Source organism: Choloepus didactylus, chromosome 1 (assembly GCF_015220235.1).
Source record: "Choloepus didactylus isolate mChoDid1 chromosome 1, mChoDid1.pri, whole genome shotgun sequence".
NCBI classification, from domain to species: domain Eukaryota; kingdom Metazoa; phylum Chordata; class Mammalia; order Pilosa; family Megalonychidae; genus Choloepus; species Choloepus didactylus.
Window position 1 is genome coordinate 17,205,971 of NC_051307.1, and position 12,488 is coordinate 17,218,458.

Sequence of the window (12,488 nt, forward strand, 5' to 3'; positions counted from 1 at the left end):
ATTCAGATGGTATCATCTGTCTCAGGGAACGGATGTAAATCGTAACTTCATATCAAAAGCCAGAAGCAATTTCTGAATATGAAGCCCTTGACAACAATAATTACATTTTGTATGCAAGTTAGTAGATTAATTGTAAGGCAGTCACATTTCAAGGGTCACAGTATCTGATTATCAGAGAGTAGTAACTGAGAGAAAATAGTTAAGAGGATTTTAATCAAGGGTTTAAGTGAGCATCTTTCCTGGAATAAGTAAGTTTAAATTCTGAAGGCAAGAATTTTTTTTTTTTTAATGCTTCCTGTAACAATTATTAGATGTCCTCTACTGGAGATTTTATTATCTCTAATTGTCTCAAATACATTTTTTAGCTTCTCAATTGGAGATCCTTGGCAATAAATTATACGCGTGCCAGTGATGTTGCTTCTCTTAGTTCCCACCCATCAGTCAGAATCTGGGGTGCCAGAGCTCCTGAGATGGCTACTTTCTGTCAGTGAGTCTTGCCAGATCACTCCAAAATATCATAAAGATTTATAATTCACTTTTTATGTGCTATCATGAAAAAAGCTGGGTAACAGTGCTCCTTGGCTCTCTTTCTTACGGTGTTTCCCTGGACACTCTGTATCAGAATCCCCTGTGGTGATACTGGGCCATGATCCCAATATACAATTGTTAACCCACACTTGATAAAGCTACCTCCTCAATAATTCTCAAATTCATCACCTTGCTAATGCTGCCGTCTTAGTTTAGATCCCTATCGTCTCTTGCCTAAGTTAGTGCACCATTGATTACCAACCCAATGGGCAGTCCTTCCCTCCTCTTTCCATACTGGCAGAGCCTGCCTCACTCTATAGAAGCCGAAAATATTGGATACACACTTTGTTACTCTTTGCTGTAGCTTGACCATGATGGGCATGTGACTCAGTTCCATACAATGGGGCCTGAAGAAAATCTGTTGGAAGACAAGTGTGAACTGTTTTTCTTCCTGATAGAAAATGAAAAGGAGCTGTAGAGAAGTCCTCTTTTTATCCTGTTTTTGGATGTTGGTGTCTAAGAATGTGAGGCACATAGCTGCTGCAGTCAACTTGCAGCCATGAGGGGAAGGCTGACAGAGTGACAGTGGAGCCAACCCTGAACCCTGACATTGTTGAGCTCTGAAGAAATGCTGGAATTGCTTATGATCTGCATTATTTGTGAAAAATAAACTCTTACTGCTTAAGAAACTTTGAGCTGGAGATTTTGTTACTTGCAGCCAAAAGCATTCTTAATCAATAGAGTTTTATACCTGGTCTTTCTACCTCCAGTGTTTCCCAATTTTAATTCAACCTTCACACTGTCAGAGCAGTGATCTTTCAAAAACACATAATTGATTATGCCACTCTCCAGCTTCGTGTATAAAGTAGCTCCCTTTGTCTCCACAGTACATACAGTCTCATGTGGCCCCTGACTACCTTTCCAGCCTTGTCTTCTGTTAAATCTCCTCTTTTATACAACTCTATGACCCCACTGAATTATCTGTGGCTCCTAGAAGGCACTCGACTTTTTAACATCTTCAAACCTTTGCTTTAAGCCATTTTCTCTTCCTGGAATATCCCCTAAATGCAGCTATTCTTCTGATCAATGTCCACCTGGAAAACACCCATTTTTTCAAGACCCAGTTTATATATCTCTCTCTTTTATGATGAAGTTTTCCTGGCCACTGCCCTCGACTTCAGGTAAAATTGTCCACTCACTCTTTTTACCCCTGAAGTCTACAGGGGACAGTATAGAATTCTAGGGTAGACCAAAAACATAGTACTCTATTTAATATTTCTCATTTATTTATCATTTTCATTCATCTTTGGATCCCTAGCATCTAATAAAATGTCTAGAACATAGTAGATGTTCAATAAATATCTGAAAGAATAGATGTTTGAAAAGATGGATGGAGTATAATTTTTATACTGCAGAGTAACCACTGACATATATTCTAAAGCTCATGTAAAACATTCCCTTGTAATTTGTTTCATTTCTAATGAATTATAATATTTTGAAGCTGGAAACTTTATATTTGAAGCTAAGACAGGAACTGTTCTATTGTGCATGCTGGAATTGACTTAGATTTGTAAACAATACTTTTCTTGCACCTTTGTAGAAAATCAAATAGCAAGATTTTCTTCTGTCTTTATTCATGTCAGACCTTATTTGAAATCAAAGGTATAGAAAGAAGAAATCAAATTATTTATTACAGAAATTTTTAGAATTGTTATCATAAGAGAAAAGAGTCATGGACTCTACTCCAATCAATAAATTCCTGCTAGCAATGAGTAGCCCAATACTATGTCAATTCATATGAAGAATATGTATTTTTTCCCTTTTTAAAACCTCCATAGCACATAATCCAATGCTTTTGGGAAATTTACAAAAATAAGATATTTTAGCTGCAATTGATTTAGACCGCTGCTGCTTTCCATATTGGGTTCCCCATAGTCCCAATGTTTCTGGGAAATTTGCATCCTCTTGTTAGGTGGCATTGGAGAAGCTGTGGACATTTTTGGGCTCTGACTAAGCAGAAGTTGAATTGGAGATACATTTAATTTGACTATAATGGGATAGATTTTTTGTGATTTGCAGTCATTTCTGTGACTAACTGAGCTATTTCTAGCTATTGTGGTGTAGAGACAGCTTCCAGGAATTCTGTTACCCACTTTGCCAGTTCAGCCAGAATTGTGAGAAGAGGCTACAGGGCTGCAACTCAGCATGAACGTGTTCCATGGCAAACAGTCCTGGAAGCATGTGGGTAGTGGAGGAGCAAACAGTTTAAATTATGAATTCAGAAACTAGTCTGTGGAAAAACATTACTGAGCTGTGTCAGGCAGTTCACTAATAAAAAACTTTTTCGTGGGGATTTTGCAATATTTAAAATTTTTGTTAACATTTAAATGTTTTTGTACTTTCTTTATGAATTCTAACAAATATTAACTTCTATATTTAATTATATATTTGTTATGTTGTATTCTTTTTCATAAAAAGGGCCCTCTTCATAGTATAAACTTCAGGCTCTACAAACCTGGGTCCTCCCTTTGATAAACTTACATCAGACTAAAGCTATCATGGGCCCAATGTAGGATGAACATACATATTAATTTTGTTTTTAAATGACTGGTTGATAAATATGCTTCCTTAAAATTTTATTTTAAGATTTCCTGTAGAATTTCTATGGAAAATTAAAGATGTTCAATGTAGATAGGGCTTTAGTTTTTTTAAAAGATGATGTGTTTTCATTTTCATGCACCATTACTACCCAGATACCAAACTGGGTATATTGCACATGGAGGGCAATGGGTGGGCAGGTGAGGAGGAACTCACTTTAAACAGAGCACATACAATCAAGTTTGGCATTAATTCAGACTTTTTTCCTTTCCACTATACAATGCCATTTTCTGTTTTTCTTTTTTTCCATAATTTCATGTTTTTTCATTGTGGAGCAAAGCAATGTGATGACAGTAGATATGTGATTTAAATGATCCTGTGGTTTTTAAAAGCAGGGTTTGTTGTTGAATATCTTTATATTTTTGGGAATGAGGCTACTTTTAATTCCACAGTGTTATTTAGCTATAACTCACAAGATGTGTTTGAATTTTAGATGCTGAATCACCCATAGGCAGCCATACAACTTTGTTTCTGAAACAGGCACAGGATGTATTTTCAAAAATGCCCCTGCTATAATTAACCAGTTAGTGTTTAGGGGGCTGGTGTAATTTTGTATTTTTCTGTGTCTCACTTTGCTATTGGATTCAACTGTGACACCTAAGGACTCCCAGGAATTTAGATCCAAGTCATTAGTAACAGGGAGAAATGCTAACTTTGGGATCCTAAGCAAAATTTTGGTGGCAAGTTTGTTGTACGTATTGGTTCTATGGTCTTCTAGATGATTCTTTTTCATTTTATGTCTTTTTAACTCTGTGTCAAGTGTCCTCTTCTGCTTATTTTCTGCAATTACTCTACAAATGCAATTCTCAACACAAGCATCTAGGAATAATTTATTAGGGTTTTCATGCCCCAATTATAATCAATCTCATCCTTCCTTTAATTCATATATAAGAATTAAATTTCTATATTGAGAGGAATGACTTTCCTTTGCTGTCCTGGAGAACGTGATCTTTCTGAGAGTGAAAGAATGTTGATTTAATATTGTTACCTTGTCCTTCACAAGATAATCTTATTTGCCAGATAATCTGGTTTTATTAGACCTAATGAGGGAAAACAGTGTACATTTTAGGATAACATCTCCCACTCATTTTTCTGTCTTTACCTTGTTATTATTTTCAATGTTATCTTAAAAAGTGTATCAGACTACCAAATCATTTTTGTTTGACAATTTTTTTTCTGGGATTAATCCCCAAACTCCATTTCTTTTTAGATTACAAGATTATTAGTTCAAGCAATGGTCTTGAAATGTGGTTAGATAAAGTTCAGGTGGGGACTATATTAAGGCAAATTTTTTCTTTTTCTTTTCTTTTTTTTTTTTGCTATAAAAATAGTAAGTTTATTGGTAAAAAAAAAAAAAAAATACTGTATTTGAAAAGTATCTTCCTTCCAGGATTTTCAAATAACTTGCGTGCTTCATTTTATTATTCATCCACATAGCAGAAACATTGGAAGTAAGAAAAACAGAAGAATGCATGGTGTTTTATACATTTAATACCACTATATAACCAGTGGAATCCATCTCTTAATATGTTGGTTCTAAGAAAGCAAAGGAGCCACTTACTTGGAAGGTTTTCACTTCTAGCATCATTTCAACTCCTGGGGACATTTGGGGTGGGTGCTTTTAGTATTCTGGGTGTTTAGGACAGGAATTCAATGAGGGAGTTCAAAATGTTTCAAATATTTAATATTCCATGGTGCTTCTACAAAGAGAAGGCTCAGAAGTAGGGAATTAGTGTCTTTATTCCTCTTTCTACACGCAAAGGCCTTGTTCAGATTTATGAACCAGCTGTGGATCCACTAGCTTATCCCCCATGGATCCTCTCAAATGCACAGCAGGTTAGATACTCACCACCCTAAAGGACTTCTTCCACCATGCATGGCCTAATCTCTAGTCGGCACTGCCCCTCAGCATGGGCCCTGGAGATAGAACATGTCTTATAGAGAGGAAAGCATTTGTTCTTGCCCACATTGATTCTACTGGCTGGCTGGGCTCCAGAGGCTCCTTCTCTGGACAAAAAGCTTTACATTCTTCTCTTCCTTTCTTGCATTCAGCTCTTCAAAGACTTCCATGCTTGCAAACTGGCTAGAACTTGAGCATCAGTGTTTACTTTTGCATAGCCTAAAGCCCCTGCAAACCCCAGTTTCCTTCTATTTGTGACATTACCCACTGTGGCCCAGGAAACACAAATCCTTAAAATTCAAGGCTCACCCTCAAAGTAAGTAAGTAACAACAGTCCATTTTGGATGGGCATGAGATATCAGGCTACCAAACTTTTTTTTGACAGCTAAGAATGAATCTAGTCAAATGAGTGCTGATTCTAAAGTGGCTCGCTGGACAGCTCCACTCAGTCCAATACTGTTGCCACTGCACCATCTTAGGGAGCATTTTTACAGCCTTTGGGACACACTCTGGAACGTATTCCTTGATGGCAAAGCACCAAGTTTTCAAAACTTCTGAAAGATGAATGGAAGCAAATCTGGTGAATAAACTGGACAGTACCATCTTGGACCCCAGGTGAGGGGTGGTAATAACCAATGATGCTGAACTACACAAGGCTATAAGCTGGCTCTGAGGACTATCCCCAGACAGGCATTTCAGGCCCATCTTGATTAATGGAGCATGATACAAATGTGTGTATAAATCTTCATTGGGCTAGCTCTGAACTCAACCTCTCGTTTAAGTACCAGCCTCAGTGCCTTATATAAATCCTACGTAAGTTAGCTAAGAATTAGAATGTTTTCTTGCATGGAAAATATTTTATATGTACTCCATAAGCAAAATGCCTAAAGAAAAATGTTTAAAAGCAAGGCGTTCCCATCAGTCTCCTTCTGAGAGGGTCTTTGTGTTTCAAGAAAAATGCAGAAAAGAACACAATAGGTGCACACTAAATGCTGCTGCCTTCTCTTCTCATGAAACAGGAAAGGAGGCTAAAATTTCAGGTTCCATTCCCCCAAACTCCTCTTCTGATCTTTTTCTGTAAGTTACCCACAATAAAACCAAGAAACAGGAGACCCAGATGTGAGCAGACAGACCCAAAAAGCATCTCCAGACTAGGACACCTTAAGAGTTCCAGTGAAATCTTATGTTCCAAATCATAAGGTCAGTCTAAGAGCTGGAACACTGAAATTACAGGTTGTCTAACCTGCAGGAAGAACGGGGGTAGAGCTTGGCAGAACCTCCTTGACTCAGGAGGCTTTGGAGGGTGGTTCACATTGTCAAGTCAAAAGGCACTTCCAGGCCACCTGAGTAAGTTGAGGGCAAAAGACTCCTTTGAAAGGAGAACAGAGCCCAGAGCTGGCAAAGTCAAGGCCTTTAACCTTGGACCAGCCCCCTGGGTCTCAGGTCCCCGGCCAGCTTTGCCACGAGGCCCTTCTAACTTATCCACCTCACTCACCTTCCCGGCATTCTTCTGGCACTGCAAGCTGTGGCTTGCAGTGTTTTAATGGGATAGTTTAAGTAGCTTCTTGCCCCATTTCTGAGGTGGTAGATTTTCAGGGATGTAGGTCACAAACCAACCTTACCCTCAGGTGTCCTTTAAGAGAAAAGCAGCTGAGAGAGATGGAATAGCCACACTGATTTTTTTTTTTAATTGAAATATATTCATGTACCATACAATCATCCAAAGTGTAAAACAGTTGTTCACAGTATCATCATATAGTCGTGCATTCATCACCACAATCAGTTTTTGATCTTGAGACTCTGAGGTTAAGAACTCCTGAAGCAGCAGGTTTTGGTTTCGGGAAGTCTCAGTGCCACGTGGGCACGTGTAAACCTCACGTTTCATGTCGCTGAGGTTAGGCTGACTTGCTGGAACTGAAGTGACTCTGAACCTTGGTGCACAGATGTCTTGTGGACTTCTCAGAACTTAGCCTAACCCAGCATTATGAAAAATGCTCACTAAGTGGAAGTCATTTTATTCCTGGGGATCTTTATTCCAAGGATCTCAGTTTATATACTTTTAGGAGGTAGGAAATGAGAGAGCACAGAGCAGGAGAGGGGGCAGAAGAGAGAGGCTCATTTCACTACCTTTGGGGCATTGTTGAGGACTTACTTATTTTTTATTTTTTGCAATTGTTGCTAATGTTGAATTTCCCTTTGGACATTTGTTCAAGACTGTTAAGCCACATCTGGAGAGTCAGCTTCAAGCTTGTTTTGATAAATCCCCTTTACTCTGAGAAGAAGATAGTCTATTCCCAGCTAGGGAAGAGGTCGAAAACTAGAATTCCATAACCCTAACCAAGACAGGTTTTTCCGCAAGAAGTCCTTGCAGGTTAGCTCTGGCATCTTCTTCCTAAGCCTCCACTATAGACAGTCCAAGGCAGTGGGGATTGGGAGAAACTTGCAAAAGCCATGGAAGGGGAGGGAGACCTGCTTGCAAGGAGACCTCAAAAACGAAGTCTCTCATTTTATTGGTGTCAGTTACCTGAAGAGCTTGTGAGAAAGGGAGATTCTCAGAACTCCCTACCTGAAAAGCCTTGAGCACCTGGAGATGCCGCAACTTTAAGTCTCTTGTACCACTGACATCCAGAGGGCAGTCACATGAGGGTGGGAGGTGGGAGGAGAACTGATGGCTCCTACCTGAGGCAGAAAGATAGGAGGAAGCAAAGAACAAAGAAATAGAGCTGAGGAAAAAAAAAAAAAAGAGCTAGGAAAACATGGCACTGGATGGAAGTGAGCAGGAGCACAACAGAAAGGAACCGTGAAATCACAAACAAGGCTCCTGGGGCTGGGTGGAGCAGCAGCAGCCAGGTGTCCCATGGCATTAGACCTCAATGGGATCACTTTATAAACTCCAGCTCTGTCTGGAGTCTCTGCTTCTAGAATACCACGTTAGCCAAACAGAGTTCTCAGAAAATTCCAGAATATCAGGCTGGTAAAATGGGCCAACATGCAGGAAAGAATGGCTGCAAGGAAGGTGGCTGGGTGTAGTTCTGCAAAGCCCTTCTTTTGCGGATGCAGCAGCTCTGGGGGTGGAGTGGGGTGGTGGGACTCAGGGTCAGCACACACTGGTTCTCGCATGCCCAAACCAGGGGTTAGCTCCCTGGGCAGAATTCTTTCCATGCTGCAGTGAACTCCAGCTTGGAGAGAACGTATACAACCTAGTGCCATCGAATGTGGTGATCGAAGCCGTGGCTCATGTCCAGCTGTCCACCAGGCTTGCAGCAGAACCCTGGCCCAGGGTCCAGAGCCACTTCCATCTGGAGATGTGTGTGGACACCCACAGCCTCCTCAATGGCCCCACCACCCTCCCACCCCTCCCTCCCGGGAGAGGCAAACCCTGGCCCTCTAAGGTTAAACTTGTAACCAGTTTCCTAAGCAGAGCAGCTGTAGATAGAGGGGAAAAAGAGTCTCTCTGATGAGATCTATGGCATTTGCCCAAAAAGAGAATTCTTTAAATAAATGAATACCATGAAATACCTTGATTTTGAGATGGTTTCAGAAATAGCTATTTATTAGTTATTCCATTTATTCAACACCTATTCATAGAATTCCAACTGTGTGTCAATATGGAAATTCAGAAAACATAACAGTTGACTATCTCAGAATATTTCTTGGCATTATAAAACTTGCATACAGCAGCAAATTACATGTAAAGGTCTATAGGAAACTAGTGCTTTGAAGTCACTGCAATAATTTTTTTAGTGAAGGGGCACAGTTTGTTTGAAGGAATTCTATTCCTACCTCATATCACATAAGAGCTCTCTTAAACAACCACAAAGCCATCTAAGCAAGAGCACAACAAATTAATGAGCTTTTGTGATGTAAATTGGTGTCAAGAATGAAAATGAGGGCTTTGTGTTTTATCACCACACCCTGTAGCCAGGGTATATAAAGAAGGTTGGGAGACTAGGGAATCCATCACACCTAAGAAACACATTCCCTTGCTACCTAAGTCCTCCTCTTCTGACACCATGTACTGCAACAACTTCTCTGGTGCTGTCTTCCCAGGGTGCTACTGGGGCAGCTACGGCTATCCCCTGGGATACAGCGTTGGCTGTGGCTACGGAAGCACCTACAGCCCAGTGGGCTACGGCTGCGGCTATGGCTACAGTGGCTGTGGACCTTTTGCCTACAGGAGATACTGGCCATTTGCTCTCTACTGATCTGCTGGAGTTCCTGAGGCACAGAATCATTTCTCCCTTGACGGATGAGCTGCACATGTCCAGGTCCCTCCTTTGTCAACTTCCTTTCATCCTCACATGCTCATCAGCTTCAGAGTTGCTGCTTTCTCAACCCAGCTCCAGAATTGCCAGGGAAGAAGATGAAACACCAGAGAACACCTCAATCTGCATTCTTTAGATGATGTTTGTTGGGATATTTTTAGAAACCTGATGCTCAAACACATGTTACTTTTGGATTTTCCTGATGCTCATGACTCTTGTCATGATAATGTTGTGGACATGTCTGTAGATTCCCAATAAACTTGCTTCAACCAGCATATATTCTTGTCCTAGAGTGGAATTTTCCTTACTTGGTGTGTTCATACTTTTTGTTACATTGAGTGGGGAGGGAAGTGGATTTATTTTTTCCTGCATGGGGTTTAGGAGCAGCTAAGAAGTAAATAATTCTTGAGATGAAAAATGATAAAGGTGCCTGATTGAACCATCCTTGACATCTTTGGTACCCACTACTAACCCTTGTGCCATTGATGCACCATTCATTGCTTGATGCCCCCTTCTCATTGCTTCATTCCTGCCTCCCCCACCCCCACAAGAAACCCAACACAGAAGGGAGTTTTTCAGTAATCTACATATTAGTGCAAACGGAATCCACTGTATTCCCTCTCCCAGGGATTATTGTTCATAGAAAAAATACCACATCTTCGATCCAAGGATTCTGCAGCATTAAGTAATAGAGTAGCAATAGGAATATTCTGAGGGTCTGAGAACCTCTTAGGGAAATGATAATTTCCCTATATCAAACCACCTAAGGTCTCTACTTTGCAATTTAGAAGTATCCAGGTTAGAAACAGCAATAGAGAGCTTCTTAATCTTTGCAGAATCAGTACCAGGTGGTGAGTTTTACCCTTAAAATATATGAGCTATAGCAAATGAGTATTTCTGAAGATACAACCTTTCTCTGTGTTCCTTTAGAGAAGTGATAGCCCTTTTAAAAGACAAGTCAAAGATGTCTCAATCCTGTTACTGAGAGCATTTTATTTATAGTACACGTATTCTTGGTAACAGCAGGATTTGGCTTAACTGTGCCTTTTGATTTAATATTTGCAAGTGGTTATGGTCCATAGGATTCACCTTGTAGCTCAACATGTTAGGGCTATTTGGAGAGATCATTTCAGAAGAGAGTCTTTTCTCCACCATATTTCATCCTGTGGGAGAACCTTTTTTAGAAGTTCAGAAAACCTCTTGTTCAAGGATATCAACTTAACAGATTCTTTTCCAGTAGACTATCAGTAGAGCAATAAAATCTCCTGTTTGAAACTTGCTTGGAGCAGCATGTTAACTCAGACTGAGAATTGTGAATTAATCAACATGTTGGTAAGAATGGAATAGGAATAAGAAAGAGGGATATTTCAAGAACTACAGCATCAGATTAAATTGAAAAAGAAATTGTTCTAGAATGATGACTGAGTTATATACAATTTTGTGCTTGAAGAGACCTCAGAGAGCATCTAATCCAGTGTTTCAGAAACTGTGGTTTGTAGGAGAACCACCTGGGCAGTTGGCTTGAAAGGGAAATTCTTATGCCTCACTCCCAGGGATTCTGATTTGGTACATCTGGGGTGAGTTCAAAAATATAAATATTTTAGAGGCACATGGGATTCTAGCTCAGGTAGTCTGGGATCTACACTTTAAGAAACACTGCTTTAGGCCTTTATACACACACACACACACACACACACACACACAATCTATTTATTTATTTACTTTTGATCAGTAAACTGAGTCCTGGTAAAGGAAAGTCAGTTACTCCAAGTTGATAAGGCAAGGACAGAGGACGCAATTTCCCTGACATTCTCAAAGATGTACAGAATGTGCATTGAAGTACAATATCCGTGCTTGGCACCTTCCAACCAGGGTAGTGGAGCTGAAGATTCAAATGCTATGATTTGCTCAGAGGAAAGTGTATTATTGGCTGATTCTATAATTTCTCATTTTCTAAAACATATGAACATGTTTTACATTCTTTGATGTCAGTCAATGATTTTTAACTGCAATTCACTTTTATCACCCATGGGTCTTGTAAAAATACATATTCCTGGACCCTACCTTTGTAAATTCTGGTGGCAAGATCTGGTATGGGGCATGGGTATTGGTATTTTTAATAATCTCTATAAGTAATTTGGAATAGTCATAGGGTCTTTTATTCCTGACCTTTTTCCCTGTCCTTTTCAGCTTCCATTTATTTTGAATATAGGAGCTAAAAAATGATTTATTCATAATTATATAAAATTCATAAAATGAAATCAGAATAAATAACACCTCACAGATATATTTAACAGAAAGAGTATTTGATGCTAATTTTAGACTCAGTTCTGATTTGCATTTTCAACTGGTATTTGTATCTAATTGTAGATGAGCTTTGGTTTTCACCTGAGCCTCATTTAGTGCTGAACATGTAGTAGGCACTCAATAAATATGACTGGATTGTGAGTCAAACTTCCCCAGTTAACATGAAAAATATGACAAACATCCATTTGTTCATAGTCATTGTGGAGTGGAAGCCTGATGCCTGTGAATTTTATGACTTGGAGTCATCTCACAAGGTCGCACATGAAGCAAAGGGTGGGTTTTCTTTTTCTACTTTCCCATTAATTGTTTATTTCTCTGAATCACTTGTAAAACCAAGGTATGCAGGAGTTATGGTTTGAATCGTGTCTCCCGTGAAGACATGCTCAAGACCTAACCCCTTACTCTGTGTGTGGATGTGAACCCATATGTAAATAGGATCTCTGAAGATGTTATTAGTTAAGATGAGGCCAAACTGAATAGTCAGGGTGGGCCTTAATCCAATATAACTGTCCTTTTTAGCAAAGGATATTTGACCACAAGTAGTGGGAGACAGTAGGAAACAGGTGGGGAGAAAGATGACTGTGTGGTGGAGGCTGAGATTGAATTATGATTGCCACCAGAAAGTTACAGACTTCAGAGAAAGCATGATCCTGCTACAGCTTGATTTTGACTTCTAGCCTCCCAAACTGTGAGACAATAAATTCCTAGTGTGTAGTATTTGTGTGGTATTTGTTACAGAAGTCTGGGCAAACTAAGACAGTATAGGTAAGATTTCCCTCCTGAATACAGCCTGTAAACATGGGAAACATGATTTGTTTATTAAAGGCTTC

At 39.6% G+C, this 12,488-nt stretch overlaps 1 protein-coding gene across 1 annotated transcript; it reads left to right on the plus strand.

The window, feature by feature from the left end:
• The first annotated feature begins 9,099 nt into the window (after positions 1-9,099).
• LOC119520489 (keratin-associated protein 8-1) lies at positions 9,100-9,291 on the plus strand. Its single transcript, XM_037818709.1, has one exon. The coding sequence runs from the start codon at positions 9,100-9,102 to the stop codon at positions 9,289-9,291; it is 192 nt and encodes a 63-aa protein (XP_037674637.1).
• Positions 9,292-12,488: the final 3,197 nt, after the last annotated feature.